The sequence below is a fragment of the Ciconia boyciana genome, chromosome 1 (assembly GCF_034638445.1).
Source record: "Ciconia boyciana chromosome 1, ASM3463844v1, whole genome shotgun sequence".
Classification (NCBI taxonomy): domain Eukaryota; kingdom Metazoa; phylum Chordata; class Aves; order Ciconiiformes; family Ciconiidae; genus Ciconia; species Ciconia boyciana.
In genome coordinates, this window is record NC_132934.1 from 200,036,691 (window position 1) to 200,052,963 (window position 16,273).

The following is a 16,273-nucleotide window of genomic DNA, read 5'->3' on the forward strand; positions in this document are numbered from 1 at the left end:
CTGAGGGTAAAAAAGAGAAATTAGGGGAAGTTGCCTTGGTTTTGTAGCTGGGTCCGTTTGACTGTGCTGCACCCCACAGACGGGGTGCAGGCTGCTTCTCCTGGCCCTGCTGGTGAGCCCAGCTCACCTGACTTGCTGCTGCAGCCAGAGGGGCCGGGGATCACAGGGGCTGGAGACCTGCATGAGTTGCCCAGGTGTTTGTCACCAGTTAAAGGAAGAGAAAAACCGAGCCCCTCTGAGGTGAGGCCTGGAGGGACACCTGCAAAGGAGGGGGAAGGGTAGGTGTGGTATCCCTGGAGGGGCCTGGGCAGGAGGCAAGAGCTGCCTGCTGGCTGTGGTGCTGTGTGTGGGGTTTACCTCTAAGAAATGACAAAGTCAGGAAACCTTTTTTGAAAACTATTGTCCTAGTTCTTCACCTTATGCAGCTGTGAGATAAAGAGCTTTGGAGGTGTGGTTGCTGGTGAAAGTGCAGACATGAAACTGAGAGTCGTGTCTGTTAGGGCTTTAAGCATCCAAAAAGAAAAGGGAGAAAAAAATCTTGTCCAGCTGCCTTGATGAGGGACAAAAATTCCTCATGAAATTGCTGCATACAAAGCAAGTCCTGTGGATTGACAGATCTGGATGTAGTGTTGCTTCCTGAGCATATGGGATTGCTCACTGTTGTTGAGTTTTGAGACCATGCTTTAATTTCCCTGAACCACAGTGCTGTACATATTTTGCTCTTTTTAGGGACTGACATCCTTCCTCAGCTTTTATAGTAGCTTTGAAAGAGACTCACACAACCTCATTACTGAGTAAATTCCCTCCTGTGCGGTAGGAGCTTAGCAGGTGACAACTTTCACTTACCATTCCACCTCTTGCAACATCTGCATAGCTGTACCTGGTGCTGTCTGCTTTCACAGCTGCTCGCTGTATCCTGATGTCTGAGTTCAAAACTGCTGCTGTTGGCCTTCATTGTGTAGTGGGTTTTTCATGTAGGGAACCCCTAACCCTAACTGCACTCATGTCTCAAGTGTCTTTTCCCATAAAAAATAGGTACAGAAAGTTGAACGCTCTTTACTTCTGTATTACCTTTCTGTGTGAAGTGCAAGTGTTGGAGGGCAAATCTCTTTCTCGAGAGGTGTTTAGCCCGAAGCAGCCAGGGAAGAGGTGAGATGAGGTTTATACTTCCAGTCATGTGAACTCCACACCTAAGCAGTCAAGCTGAAGTATTTGCTACTGTTCATTTCGCGGTGATTTTGCTTCATGGGCCACCACATATAAAGCCAGTAGGTTGTTCTTCTTTTTCTCTGAAGTGTGTGAAGACCTGCCCCAGGCTGGGCAGGCATAAGCCCTCACTGGGCCCTGCCCCCCATTGCAGCAGCAAAGCCAAGCCACCTCCCAGAGCAGCTGAGTCACAAACATAGGCTCACTTGCTGCTGTTGCCTTATATATTGACTACCTTTAACTTTGCTTTAATTGCATTTAAGGATAATTCTCAAAAAGCAGGACACACAAATGGGGAAATGCCTGTATTCCTGTGTACCTCTAATGGCAGGTCTGTCCTTGCCTTTGGTAGAAGGCTGTGCAATTCTGTAAGTCCTGCAGTAACCAGCAGGTAATTGCCTCACTCATTTTGCAGCATGGATGATGCTCTGTGGCAAGCAGGACACTTAGCAGTGGTCTTCACTTTTCTGTCTGCCCAGGTCTATAAAGTGCCAAAAACCAGATGGCTGATCTGCTGGCCATGACCCAGCATGCAGGCAGCAGGGGTCCCAAGCCTGACCAAACCTGACCCTGGTCACAACAGCTCAGTGACTGTGTCACATGTGGGCTCCTCACAGCAGCAGTATCGTGGAGAGCCTCCCCCTTGCACCAGTGGTGACTGCCTTCACCCTGACAAAACATCCCACCCGTCCCACCTCTGGCCATGCTAGACCAGCTCTGTTGCCACTTCCAGGCTCACAGTCCCTTATAAAGCAGCATTTAAACTGTCTTTTCTTAAGCTCTCTTTGAAAAAGGGTGGGAAGTGCTTTTCAACCTCTTCAGTCTTGGGGGGGGGGAAAAGTGACTTGGATGCAGGTGATTCTGCAATGAGGGTCATTCATGAAGGCTGAAATTGCAACTCCCTAACTTAGAAGCCAGAGAAGGGGGACAGAAGAGGGTGAACCAGGGCAGAACTGAACCTAAAATCCCTCTGGCTATACTACACAAAGGGATTCCTGAGAGAGAAAAAAAAAAAAATCACAGCTCATGAAAGAAGGCATGCATTGTCCTCAGCAGACAGGAACACTTACTTTGCTCTTAGCCTCTGCTCTGCTAAGGCCTTAAGTGAGGAAGGTGAAGGCCCTAAGGAGCAGCTACAGCTTCTTCTTCTTCTCCTGCCTTTCTCAGCACACAGGGGTACAACGTGCAGAAAACAAGCACCTGCCTCTCTCCGGACAAGCTGGATGCTCAGCGTCAGCCGGCAGAGGCACACAGCCCAGGGACAGTTGGAGCATGCTGTAAGACCAGAGGCACCTGCGTGTCTCAAGATCTCCCCCTGCAGTGACAGGAGAAACTGGCAAGCACTGAGCTATGGGAAGCCACAGGCCCCATCCTCCAGTCTTGCACTGATTTGCTGGGAGATGGGTCACCCCTTCTTTCTCCTGCTCCTTAAGAAGGTACCAGGCAACATCAGCTGCTTCCCAGAGAGTAGTGTCCATCACACAGACCAGCCTTCCAGTTTCCCCATGGACAGCTGAGACCCCTTAGATATCCCTTCCCCTATTTTGAGATTCTGGAAGCTGGCTACCAGACATCCCTGACAAACTCCAGCTTCATCAGTAACTTTTAACACAGAACAGCCTTGAACCTTGACACCTCACTGCTCCTTGGTTTTGCCCTGACACCCAACAGGTACAGTAAATTGAGAAACAGTGCTTAGTACAAGCTGCAAGTATTTGTGAAAAGTCACCTTACTGAGGGCTAAGCAGTGAGAGTTACCCAGCTGATTGGTCAGTATAGCGTCCAAAATCATATGTATTCATTACATTAAGATAACTAAGGGAAAGAGGCTGCAGTATTCACCTTCCTTAGAGTTCTGGAAGCCAGAATTGGGCATTTTTCTCTTGGCCAGTATACACCGACAATATATTGTTTGTGGTCAACAGCCCAGGAGATCTCAGTATGCCAGCCAGGTGCTAGAGTGCAGGCTTGCTGCCCGACTCTCAGTTCATCTAAGCTGCAGGCAAGAGCACCTCTGGGCAGAGCACCTGCCATTGTATTTTCATTAGGAAATAGTTCTGCATGCTCCTTACTCAACCTCCATCTGAGAACACTAGATGTCTTCTTCTATTCCCCTCTTCTAAGACAGTGGTCCCCACAGTGGAGTGCACACAACAATACAAAGACAATCTACAAAGTAAGTGGTGCAAACAAGTGGGATACAGGAAGAAAATATTTTTTGTACCATCAATAAATACAAATTAAAATATTTAAGTATTTCATTTTTTTCATTTCTGTTTTTGTGTTGTTTTAAAATGCACATAATTAATATATTAGTACAGTAGTAGATGCATAACAATTTTGGGGGCACACACTCAAAAATTTTTTACTGATCAGGGTGTGTGATCAAAAAAAGTCTGGAGACCACTGTTTGAAGCAAAGCAAGACCTTCAATGACAGCTTTACACCCTCCATTTTTTAAGACACCAGCTCCTTCAGAACTCAGGTAAGGCTGATGTGCAGGTGTGCTGAACCACATCTTCCTCAGGTAAGTTCAGCAGCTCCTCAGTATGCTGGGATACACTGGTGTCACGGAGGCCACTCCCAATCCACAGACTGGCATCATCTTGCACAAGACAGCAGCCCCTGGAAGCTGTAGTGGTCTGCCCTGGCTCCCCTCTCTATCCTGCAGGAGGACAGGCAGCCTTGCACAGCGCATCCCTGACTTGCCCTGTCAGCATATCTACATCAGCAGGGAGCTAACACTGAGCTTGCCTGCCTTCAACCATGCCACTCGCATGCTCATCCTCCAAAACCTAGCCAGCAGTGGTTTAAGAAATCCTCCTGGACAAGGAATCCCCATGAGGCCACCTACCTCTGCTCAACAAGTCCCAAAGTTACCAGATAAAGGCTTTGGCCCTCCTTTCAACTTCTGCTTAAAAGCCGACTTCCAAATTTCGCTGCAGAAATCCACTTAAAAAAAGAAAAACAAACACACAACAAAGCCAAACACTATCAAAAAACCCACACTATCAAAAAGATTAATAACATCAATCTTTATTCCAAACAAGACAGAACTACAGAACACCTGTAATCCTTCTGGTCGTATTTTATGGAAATCTTGAAACACTGGACACACTGACTTACTGTTCAAACTATAACAATCAGGGATAGGATGATGGCACTGCTAAAGATAAGTGTTTCTTCTAAACAAATAAACTAAACGTTAAGGTTTAAAAGTTAACTTTCATTTCTGATGCTTAGCTTTGTCTTCAGGTGTTCTTGCTTAGCAACAAAAGGAAAAAATAAGCCTGCTTTAGAACAGCAAGTAGGAATAAACAGAAGATGTAATCATACAAAGAAGTGATAGTTTAGTACGGTCTCATGCGGCTGGATGGGGGTGGTGCACGATTTGGAGGAGTAATTGCTATATCCAAGTAGTCTCCTATCTGGAATTTCTGAGACTGCAACGTCATGGAATCATCTGTGCCCTTCCTGCCCGACATGGTACTGCCGATCTCCTTCACCCTGCACGCAGGAGAGAAAGGGCAAGGTAGTTATCAGCAGCAAATCTCTCTACATGTCCAAAACGGGAACTGTATCAGCTCGTGACAACCTTCCCATGCCATCCTCTCCACTATATTTAGCATTTAGCTATGTACACAGGATGCTGGGATTTTTCCCCTCCAGTACCAGGTGCACCAAGACAAGCTACACCAAATCCTCTTTCTGATGTGGCAGAGGTGGGGAACCTTCTACCGTATTAAGTTAAATACTAGAGAGAAGCCCTTGCCCCCTTCCATACGCACACAGAAAAAGACCCCACAGATTACAGAGCAGAGGATATCCACTGGTTGCTGACAAAGGTTAGCTCAAGATGGATACCTGCAACGAGATCACTGCTAAAACTCAAACGTGTTTTCAGATACAAGACCTACCACGCCTCATATCACAGGAAACAAAGCTTTACCTCAAGCTGTAGGTCTGTGTTCTGGTTGGCTGCCAATACAGCAACCAAAGCATTCAAGCACACAGGTTCATTGTTTTGGGAACACATTAACAACAATGGTCACCAAGCAAAATTTAGAGTTTGTACTGGTCATCATATAGTCTGTTATCAAGAACTTCAGAAATTTGATTTGTGGGTTCTGAACTTTAAAATCAGTGTTAATGAAAAATAATTTAGTGCTCTGGTGCCTGAAGTCTTCCATTATCCCAGAGAGGAAATGCCATTTACCTATATCCAGGCCTCTTGAGATCTGTAAAAACAATGGCAAAATTGAAGTGCGTGCCCTTCTTCCGTGCTTCTGGGTAGACTTCTTTCACTAAGCTGGTCAGCTCTTTCAGAGTTGCATCCATCCTACATTAAACAAACAAACCAAAGCGGTTCACATTCTCAAAAGCAACAACAATTTAAAAAAGCTTCCCAAAACCCATTTAAGGTGTAATCAATATATTGCTACAACTTAACCATACATTTCCTTGCCTTTGCATACTTTGTGTTGATACCTGTAGATGAGTAAGACCTTGCATTTCGGCTATGTAGTGAGCCACGTACTGAGCTACACGACATTCCAAACAATACATTTTGATCTAACGATCAAGTGACAAGAAGTTGCTCTAGTTATTGATTATAACACCTTTCACGACTTACCGTACACTGGAAACAACATGGTCTAGTGCAAATGTGGTTCTAGCTGTAGTAGTTTCTAATTTACTGCAATATTAGACAAGTCTCTTCACCTCTGTGTATGTTTCAACATCTGCTTTTGCACGTCTCTCAAAAGAGTTACTATTTAAACAGCAGGGAACTTTTTTTTTTTAAGTGCATTAATGCATTTATACAATGAACACTGTAAGTATTTCCTCACCAAAGTTGGTGTCTATGTTAAAATAGCTTCTTGAATACTAGAGGAAATGTAGAAATAAAAGAAAAAAATCATGAATAGTTCTCCATTTCCATCAAGATTTCCATTTCTGCCCTAACAGGCAGCACTCCTCCTTTTCCCAGCCTTCAACCAGATCAGGGCTTAAGCTCATTTCTAGAATTTCAAGAACAAAAGGACTCAATCATCACAGCTAAAGCGGCTCCAATTATACAGACTGAACACTCACCCAAGCTTCGAGCAACCAAGGAGCAGTGTGTTGACAGACAATGCCCATTCTGACTTCTGCAGATGGCAAACAGCTCAGACACCATCAATAGCCTGGACCGAGTCCATAAATCCCATTAAGAAGTAAATTAGAACTGCATGCTTTGCTAGCCACAAAAATGGATTTATTCAACCGTATGACATACATGTTATAACCCTAACAGACACCTTGAAGGAAAAGCAAGACTTAAAAAGTAACATAATTCACTTTGAAAAGCATTCTTCAAAATACTATAAATGAAAACTAATGTGCTTGCAACACAGACTAAAGCAGTTCTCCAAACTAAATTTGAAGGCAATAAAAAACAGCTCTCTGTTAAAGCACTGCTACCTGACCATACAAAAAGACACACAGTACTCCACCCTCAAGAGGCTCAGACTTAAAACCAACACACTGCTCACGCAACAGTTCAAGCGTTCTAGGACAGCTACTTCTACTGAAAAAACAGGGCTACCAGAACAAAATTTAAGCATTAGTTAAAAGAATTGGGTTGAATAGATTTGTTGTGATAACCAAACCTACGCCACAACACAAGCCTCTGGTTACATACATCAGTAACTGGGAAATTCAACCGCAGTAAGTTTCAGTGTGCAGCAATCAGCACTTAAGTTGTGCTTCCATGGATGCCACGTCTAAGTTGCCATGGCTATAGACAGAAGCGCTGTATTTCAGCAGCAGCTGCCCCGCGGAGCTGCCGCCAGAGCGGAGCGCACAACTGCCCTCATGAAAACTTCCCCACGTTTCCTGCTTTGAACAAGGCCCATCGAACTCCCCCGTGCAGCTGGGCATCAAAGAGTTCAAGCCAGGCAAGCTCCCCGACACCGCTGGGAGCTCCCACCCGGAGAGCCCCGCTCGCCTCCGTGCCCGAGGGCCGGGCGGAGGGGCCCGGGCCGCCGCCGCCGCGCACTCACCAGGTGTAGATCTGCAGCTCGCTGGAGGGCACGTTGCCGCGGGAGAACTCGTCCATGCGGTGGTGCCGCCCGTTGTTGGTGGTGAAGACGCGGAGCAGCAGCGGGCACGTCTGTGGGGCGGGGCGGGGCGAGGCGAGGATGAGGGGCCACTCGCCATCCCCAACCGCCCCCCCCCACTTCCCCGGCCCGAGGCCTCACGGCGTCGCCATACCCTTTCCCCCACCCCGTGCCCGCCCTGCCGCGCCCGGGAGCGACACAGGAGGACGCGCGGCACCACCCCCGGCACCTTTTCCCGGTCGATCGGCTTCTCCGGCTCCTTCTTAATCTCCTCCTGCGTGACGCGCGACTCCACCGCCATCTTCCTCGCCGCGCAAACAACCGGATGTCCCGCCGGGCGCCTCAGAACTCGCGAGAGGAGGGAGGGGGCGGTGACGGCCGCGGCGGGGCGGGAGGTGGTGGTGGTGGGGGGGAGTAGCGCGCAGCGCATGCGCAGGGGCAGGGCGGGAGCGGCGTAAGGGCGGCCGTCAACAGCGGCGGAGGCCTCGGCCGGGGTGGGCCCCGTGGGGCACCGCTGGCTGGAGCCCGGCAGGGGTCCGGGCTAAGCGGCCACTGGGCGAAGGGGTGGTTTTCAGGAGGGGAGGAGACGCGGCCGCGGGCTGCCCCACCGCCGCGGGCTACGGCTGTGCGCCCCGTCCCCGGGGCCTGAGGGGAAGGGTGGTCGGCGCTGCCCGAGAGCGGCCCTCAGCCTCCCGCCCGCGGTGGGGGGGGTGGTTCCCGGGGTCCTGGCGGCTTGGCCCCCGCAGCCTGCCCTCGCATCGCCACCGCGCGGCAGCCTGCGAGAGCAGTGCAGCTGTCCGCTGCTGCTGTGCGGCCACGGGCTGCCCGAGTCTGGTTGGGGGACCCGGTTGTAGCCGAGGCTCTGCTAGGTCTGGCAGCTGCCTTATTGCGGGGCAGCGTGATGATTGGTAGTTGCTGGACAGGACTGTACGTGATTCTTCCTAAAACCTGTAAACATCTGGGATAGAGTCGCTGATCTGAGCGCAGTATTGCACTCCTCGGACTCCGATTTGGCAGGGGTTAGGATGTGCTGCCGTAGGCTTCTCTCCTTGTGCTGCTCTGTGTTGTGCTCGCATATTCTCTGAAGCATTGCCTATGTTTTCCAATACTTAGAAAAGCTTGCAATAAGCTACTGATACTGATGCCTCTTGGAAAAAGCCACTTCTTTCTACCTGGAGACAGATTTAAACAGATGTCTAACATAGGTAAATAATATAATCAAACACTGTAACTAGCAGTAGATCAAAATTAATTAGAAAGGGGTAAATCATATTTAGAATTTAGCTTCCCTTAATATTACATTCAGGAAACATCAAATGCATATGCTTTCCATTTACGGTCTTGTTTTTCCAATAATAGAATCTTGTATTAGGTTAAATTTGAGTCTGTGGTTGTGTCTTACAAAATAAGTAGGAAAGAGATCTGTGTTTCTGGTATGATAACTTTTTTAAATGTTGAGAGTTGGTTGTTACTCGTATTAGAATCAGTGGCTGTTTGTTTGTTTTCACAGAATTTACAGTTACATTATTTCCTTAAGTGCTGTGGATTTATTTCTCATTTCAAGAGTAAAGCAAAATTAAATTCTTCTGTAAAATGATGCAGAAATGTATGTGCTTACAGGTGCAAAATAAGACTTGTAGAATTGCTGAGGCTGGAAGGGAGCTCTGAAGGAGCCTGCCTAGTCCAAACCCCTGCTCAAAGCAGCATCAGCAAGGGCCGGTTGCTCAGGGCCAGGTCTGGGTGGGTTTGGAGTCTGTCCAAGGATGGAGACCTCTGTGGGCAACCTGTTCCAGTGCTCAGTCACCCTCACAAAAAAAAAAAAAGTTTCTTTTTCTTCTTATATTTAAGTTAAATTTCTGGTATCTCAGTATGCACCCATTGCCTCTTCTCCCATCACTGGGCACCGCTGAGAAGCCTGGCTCTGTCTTCGTTACTCCCTCCCGTCAGGTACACAGTGATAGGAGCCATCCCTCTCGAGGCTGAACAGTCCCAGCTCTCAGCCTGTCCTCATATGACAGGTGCTCCTATCCCTTACCCGTCCCATTTGATGAGGTATTATTATAGTGTGCCTATACTGCTCATATAATTTTCTGTTGATGCTTGCAGCAGAGTACAGCACAGAACTACGTGCCACTGAAGCTGTGTCTCCAGGTCGCCATTCTGCAATGTACTTCTCTGAGTGAGGAGGTCCAGAGTGAATTTACATCTGTGCTGGGTTGCTTTCCCAAGTGTAAGTCTAGTATCAGAGAGAAATAAATACAATAAATTCTGCACTATGAAAAAAGCATATGTTTGTTAAGGTGTTAGAACTGTTGAAATACCTGTGCTCTAAGGGTGATGTGGTTTGATTTCACGTTTCCAAATACTGTAGATACATGTTTCCAATGTCTTATTTATTAAAAAAATATGTAGGGGAGAAAAAACTATAATAATATATTCACCTGTGAGGTTTCTGTGTACATCACAAAGAAGAAAAAGAGTTATGAGTCCATACCATTAAAAAAAGGAAAAAAGGCTCTTGCAGTTCTTGCAGTTATATTAGAATATAACCAACAGCATTTGGTTTAAAATGTTGATTTATGGCACACATAATACAAGACAAGAGCACCAACAACCTGTTAGAGTTCACCCTTAGCTTTTATTAACTTCCTTTTGTGGTAGCCTGGATAGTATTGTACAGTTTTTAATCTGCATTAGGTTATAGCATATCATCATTTTATTACCAAAGGGAATGACTCAGCCTTTCCACCTTTTGCAGGATTTGATTTCCCAGGCAACAATACAGTTTAATAAACTGCTAAAATTAATTATATCTGCCCTGATAATACACGCTTCGGGCTCAGTATGTGAACTGCCATTTCCAAAACAAAGGAATTTATGCCTATGATCAGGTATCATAAAGGAACAGCTGTAACAAATAAAGCACAGTTCTGTTATGAATCTAAGTAGTTCCTTCTGCTAGAACTTTTTGAGTGCTTTATTTATGTGAAAAATGACCTAGTGTGCTTGAGTTTTAAGTAAATTCAAGCATTACTTACTTTATTATTGATGAACTGTATTAACAATCACAATTTATTTTCAGTCTAAAATCTTAAATTCTTATGTTACGTATTTGGAAGAGAAAGCTGGCAATTATGTGGAAATGAAAATGCAGTTATGTGATCTGTCACCTGGACTGCAGGATGCAGGTTTTACTGGAGACGGTACTGTCTGGTTAAACAAGGCATAAGACTGTAAACTGGATTCCCACCAGTTTAGGCTGAGGCCCCACGTGTACCTGAGTTGGTCTAACAGCTCGCTCTTGCCAAAGGAGGGGGATTTAGCTCCCCATTGCCTGTCCTTATTCTCAGGCATGTGAGGGTTTTTTCCCTCCATTCTGCCAGGTGTGGCCCTCACTGGATGCTTCCAAGAATAGGTTAAATTCCCTAATTTAAGATAAAACTATCCAGCTGGGGGCTGGTTTTCTGTCAGTTTGTTGCATTTGACACTTTCTAAGCTGATGCCATGGTTGCTAGACCTGGTGCAAGAGGAGTGGTGGAAGTGCGTGCCCAGGAGGAGCTGGGAGATGGAGGGAGAGAATAGGAATGGAATAGGGTCTGTCCCTTCAGTGGCAGAGAGACAGTTGATGGCTTCACCCTCCTTTCACATTTTCTTAGGTTTTGGGGGGTGAGGGGTCCCCTCTACTTGTCAGGGACGCTGTGTTCTGTGCAAACAGTGTATATATGTGCGAACACGTACATATAGTGTATGCTATGGAGGAAATGACAGCTCCTCACTGAGGTAGTGAGGCAGAATAAAACTCTATGTACAAGCAAGTCTCTAGCCTTTATTATTGTAAAGGAGATACCCAAAATATGAATCAAACATTTTTAGATATGAATGCCTGTAGAGAACTGAGACAAATGGTCTCAGAAGTGTGAATTGCCTCTTTAAGAATTGTTAACACTCTTTCCTGTTTAAGTGGTTATTTAAATAGTGAACTTTTAATTGTTTATTGGAGCATCTAGGAAAGGTATGAATGTGATGGCATGTTGGTGCTATTAGGATATGGGACTGGGCAAAGCTGCCACAGCCATTTAGAGAATAGCATTGTGGGTCAAGTAGCCTGTTGGCCTATGAAACACTTACCGTAAGTAAATAGCGATTGAAAGGGGAAACCCAAAAGGAGCAGTGGATATTGTGTGACTTAAAACTTTCTAGGAAGAACAGAGAAGGCGATAGTAAATAAAGTGTCCTTGTGAAGGTACAGAAAGGAATGGCACAACTGGGCCTGGGGTATCAACCATTGAGGTAAACCTCCAAGGAACTAGAAACAGAAGACCAGAACAGGGAACTCTGAACATTTCAGACCCATGAGTATATTGAATCTCAGTTCAAAGCAGCTGAATTAGCCTCACTCTTTGCAGCATGCTGTGTTCAGGTTGCCAAGGCTCCCAGGACTTCTGGCTTATTGGCTGCATTTGTGAGTTCTTCCTAGCCAGCACTACATACTGCTCCTTAATTTTGCATGGTTGTATGTGTACCCCGTAAAGCTTGTTTGATAGAGGGCTTGGTCTTTATCTTGATAGTGGAAGGTTCAGCTACCCTGTTCTGGCAACAACACAATAATCTTTCAAACATCTTTACAATCAGCCTAGTGAGCAAAGTCTCAAACGGAGGGAGCTGCTACTGCAAACAGGCTTTAACCGGTGGTGTAAGAACACCCGTCGCATTTTCTTTGCAAATACGATGATTGCTGGTATTTCCTACATTTTGTGTCACGGTAACATCACAGATCCGTTTTATGTTCTGAATGCTTCATGTGCAGTAGATTTCATTCCAGTGTTTTAATTTCCTGTATTTTGTACCAAAGTTAGTGTAGATTTCAAGAACGCTGTAGTGCTGCTAGAAAATTCTACTGTTTTCATTTAAGCTTCAGTTCTTGTTCATTGTCCTGTTTTGAATTGAGATGATTTGGGCTCACAAAATGTACCATAACTGCTGGGCATCTGTGGTCCTATTCAACTTGCATGTGAGCCAGGAGGTGAGTGAGACAGCGTGGTAAAGATGAGCAGGCTGTTAGTTTGCAATGTATAAAATGACTGTCGCTGTATATGTAAAGCATGTGGAGACCCTCAGGCAGTACCCTAATTCAGGAGCACCAAGACTTGAGTGCCTGGGAGGAATCTATACTTGTGTATAGATTACATATACGTTTTCTTCTTTTTTCTCTCTAAAGTCATCAGAATGACCCCAAATTGATAAAAATGCTTTGAAGATGATTTACTACTACACAATATTGCAAAATTGGTATTTAACTGTTAACATGACAGTAGCAGCGGTCCATCTGTGCAGCCTTGCGCGTGCTGCAGGACCCAGGTGTCGTGTGCAAGGCAGAGCCACTGGTGTGCCTTGTAGACAAGCTGCCTCATACTTGCCAGTGTAAGACCCTGTTTATAGTTGTTTGTGATGTTGCCAAAAGTTACAATTCTGCCATTTGGATGGAACTTTTCCACATCAGGTGTTTCCTGAAAGAGCATCCTCAGGATGCTTTTTTTTTTCAGTTTCAGAAAAAATGTTTCCAGGAATGATATTTTAGGCAGATTGAGTGTTATCACTCACATTTCTATTATTTTTTGTTAATTTTAAATACCTACAGCAGTTTGTCTGAAAACCCGCAGCATCCACCTACTTTTGAGAAAGAAACACAGTTTGGCAGAGATGCTTACTCCTGTGTCAGAAATGTTCTCATAAAGCAAATATATTTGACTGAACTCTAATCTTTTTTAAAAACTTTTATCCATAGTCAGCAGAGACTATGCTGACACAGAGGCAGCTAAATTGTACCTGATGCATCCAGGTGTGCAGGGGAGTCAGAAGGATGCCCACAGTGCTCCTGTGCTCTGCAACAGGCCTGGGCACGGGAACTGGGAACAGTGGGGCTCGCTCTTTTTTTCCTTAGGGTGCTGCTCCCCGCAGTGGGCACTGATAAGGGCCACAGGATGTGACCCTGCCCGTGTCCCCTGAGCAGTGAGAGGAGGGAGCTGGAGAGCAGCTCCACAGCACTTCAGGCCAACCCAGTGCAAAACTGTTTGCAAACTAAATCAACAACAGGGTGTGTGTTACGCAAGAGAGGTCCAGCAAAATTTGTAATGACTGCTTGAATTTCACCTGGAAGAGACCAGAACAAACTGGAACTGGTAATTGTCAGCAGAGGAAGACAGAATTCAGTTTCAAGTAAAGAAAAAGTCCTGGTCTGTCACGTAGAGTTATTTTCTTCTCTATACAAATACACGTGAAGGTGTGATGGTGAGATGTACTAAATATTCCATTGATTTTTCCTGGTGGGATAGTAGACTCAGTTACAAAATATAAAATTAAGGAAGAAATGTTGCCAGAATCTAAACCTGGATTTCATTAAAATGTGTTGTCATTTGTCTATAAAATACATCTGCTACAATGTTCCAGAAATTTTAGACACACAATAGAGTAATAAACTACTTTTATAACTTGGGTAATACTCTACCATAGATTCTTGATTTCCCCCCTACTGTTTGTATTAAATTACCTCAGTACAGAAACGTTCATACACTGTAAGGAAGGAATAAATGGGTTGTCATTGCAATAAGTGGAAATTTTAAAAATTGTGTATGAGATGTGTGTTATAGAGAGGACAACCAACATCAGAAGTTTGTCAGCCTGTAATTCACTGCAAATAGTTAGGTCGGCAGCGTGGGTCCTTGCCTACGCTCCCTAGTAGCTATGTTTCCCAGTTGTCCTTCACTGGGGCAGCTCCACTACTGACAGCAGCGGTGGGAAACCCGGTGTGAAGGTTATTTTCATCGCTGGTGCTTTTCCCAGTTGCGGCTGTTGCTGTCCCAGTTTGCCCTGGGAACACGGAGGCTGCCTGGCCGGCAGCCCCTGTGCCGGCTGCTCGGAGGGCAACAGCACTATCCTCAAAACACCCCACGTGGCAAAGCCAGTGTGTCCCCTTGCAACATCATTGTCTGGAAGAGGTGTCCTTAATATTGTCTTCTACGTTTCCTGTGCAGACAAATCCCTTCCCTGGCTGCTTCCTGGATTAATGTGATCCCGTCCTTGAACACGACACAAGAGTCTGAGAAGGGGGTGAGTATCTCCTTTGGATAGACACAGTCCTGCTCATGCTTTGGTGGGAACATTTCCATGAATAAGAGTAACAGATTAGGTTGGTGGTTATTCCAGTATCTTCCCCCAAATATTTTTCCCTTCCCATGGAAGAATAATATTAAAAGACTCAAGCTTTTTCTCCTGAAGCAGAAAATTCCAAGAGGTCTGACTGAGTATACCAAAGTACTTGTATTTTATATGCAGCTCCCTGGCTATGCTGCTCTTCAGCTTGCAATACCTCTCTAGAAGTTTCCAGTCTGTGGAGCACACAGTTCCTATTGAAAATAGTAGATGGATAAAGATGGATCCCGGACACCCAGAACATCTACTTGCTTCTCTGTTTTCTGCCCCAGGATGATGGGTCTTAACACAAAGAATCTCCCCGTGTCTGTGGCATTTCACACCAATTCTTTAATGACAATGGAGCTGCTGATAAATAAATCCTCTCTTGTTAGCCGCAGCAAGAGTCATGTTTTATCTGGTTTTGTTCTGGGGCTCACAGAGCCCCGCAGAAGGTTTATGAGAGCACTGCGATATCCTTCATAACAAAGGTTGATGTCGTGTAAGCCATTGCATGTGTCCTGCCTCCAGAAGCATCACCATAAAAAGTCGAGCAAAACTTTCCTCCAAAATAAGTAGTTCCATGTAGCAAGCCTTGTCAAGCACAAAGCAAATCCTCAGCACCCTGAGACAGCCCAGCTACATCACAGAAGTATCTTTTGTGGCTCAAAGTGCAGGTCAGAAAACACAACTCTCTAACTTTTTGTTGTTGTTGTTGTGTGGGGTTTTGTTTGTTTGTTTGTTTGTTTTTTTCCCCCCTGAGTGGCCACTTATGACCAAAATGTTCTGGCTGTGATAAATTACCTGCAACATTTTGAACAGTGCAATATAAAACCAAATTATTTTCTGAATGCTATGTCGTATGTATTGCAATATCAATCAACTCGATGTTTTTTAAAGAAAGGAAATGTCCATCACTGGAAATTTACAATATGTGAAGTTTGAGCCCAGAATGAATTCTGACAGCTTGGTTACCATAAGCTCCTCAGAGACACAGTGCTTAGTGGAAACACTGACATAATCTTAATGATAGTGGCGGGAATAGTGCCAGTAAAACAGAATGTCCTGTAGGCATAATGTAAGGCAGAATCACTTCGGCTCCGCAGATCACAATAGCTTTGATAGAAAAGTTGTGGGTGCCTATTCCTTTGAGTAACAAAGAATAATCGTAGTATGTACTGCTGACTGTTGTTATCAGTTGTGTTATATTACATTTTGCACATGGCAAAAGATGCTGGGGAAATTTAACAGACGTGTTGTTGCAAAGCTATGAAGTCTTGCTGCAGAGCAATGGAGGCATGTTGGGGTTATAGGTGGGTGGTCATAAGGGCATGGACAGAGGTGCACGCTACAGCCAGGGTGCTAGCAGGAAGAAGTCACTGCTTTTACATTTCTTGCTGTTCCTTCCCCATCAGCTCTCTTGGCAGAGCCGGTCATGATGAGCTTTCCATAGACTTATTACAATGAAACACGTTAGCAAAGACTTCATACTTAAATTGTTTACGATAATCTCATTGCTCTTGCCTGGAATGGGCGAGGAAGGGTTCACACAAATGGCTTTTCTGGTACATCAGTGGGCCAGAGGCCATGGTGATAAAGGGCATCCTCTTGCAGTGGTTCAGCTGGAGTCAGGAGATGACATCTGTCCATAACCTGGTGCTTTCAAATGACAAGCTGTACGATGTGACATTTTATGTGACAGCGTGACAGACTGTGACATTTCAGATTGCTGTGAGCAGTGCTCTTTTTTTGTGTTTGCAAGAGGTATAAGAAAGTGC

At 45.4% G+C, this 16,273-nt stretch overlaps 1 protein-coding gene and 1 long non-coding RNA gene across 6 annotated transcripts; one reads left to right on the forward strand and one right to left on the reverse strand.

Moving 5' to 3' along the window:
• Positions 1-4,226: 4,226 nt before the first annotated feature.
• On the reverse strand, positions 4,227-7,643 carry SAP18 (Sin3A associated protein 18). Its single transcript, XM_072850508.1, has 4 exons — positions 7,537-7,643; positions 7,251-7,360; positions 5,423-5,545; positions 4,227-4,713 (listed from the first exon to the last, which is right to left on the reverse strand). The coding sequence occupies exons 1-4, from the start codon at positions 7,606-7,608 to the stop codon at positions 4,557-4,559; spliced, it is 462 nt and encodes a 153-aa protein (XP_072706609.1). The 5' UTR covers positions 7,609-7,643; the 3' UTR covers positions 4,227-4,556.
• Positions 7,644-7,736: 93 nt separating this feature from the next.
• LOC140646494 (uncharacterized) lies at positions 7,737-14,979 on the forward strand. Of its 5 annotated transcripts, none has more exons than XR_012040464.1 (5): positions 7,737-7,801; positions 8,421-8,512; positions 9,414-9,537; positions 14,339-14,414; positions 14,640-14,979. It is a non-coding gene; the product is annotated as an uncharacterized lncRNA (long non-coding RNA). The 5 variants fall into 5 exon arrangements; XR_012040465.1 differs by lacking the exon at positions 7,737-7,801 and adding an exon at positions 9,156-9,254 and having other exon boundaries at positions 7,809-8,512; XR_012040463.1 differs by lacking the exon at positions 7,737-7,801 and having other exon boundaries at positions 7,809-8,512; positions 9,156-9,537.
• Positions 14,980-16,273: the final 1,294 nt, after the last annotated feature.

Coding starts and splice junctions, on each gene's coding strand:
- SAP18 (XM_072850508.1), bottom strand. CDS start 7,608: ATGGCGGTGGAGTCGCGCGTCACGCAGGAGGAGATTAAGAAGGAGCCG. Junction 7,361..7,536: donor AGCCGATCGACCGGGAAAAG/GTGCCGGGGGTG, acceptor CCCGCCCCACAG/ACGTGCCCGCTGCTGCTCCG. Junction 4,714..5,422: donor CTCAAGAGGCCTGGATATAG/GTAAATGGCATT, acceptor TCCTGCGTGCAG/GGTGAAGGAGATCGGCAGTA.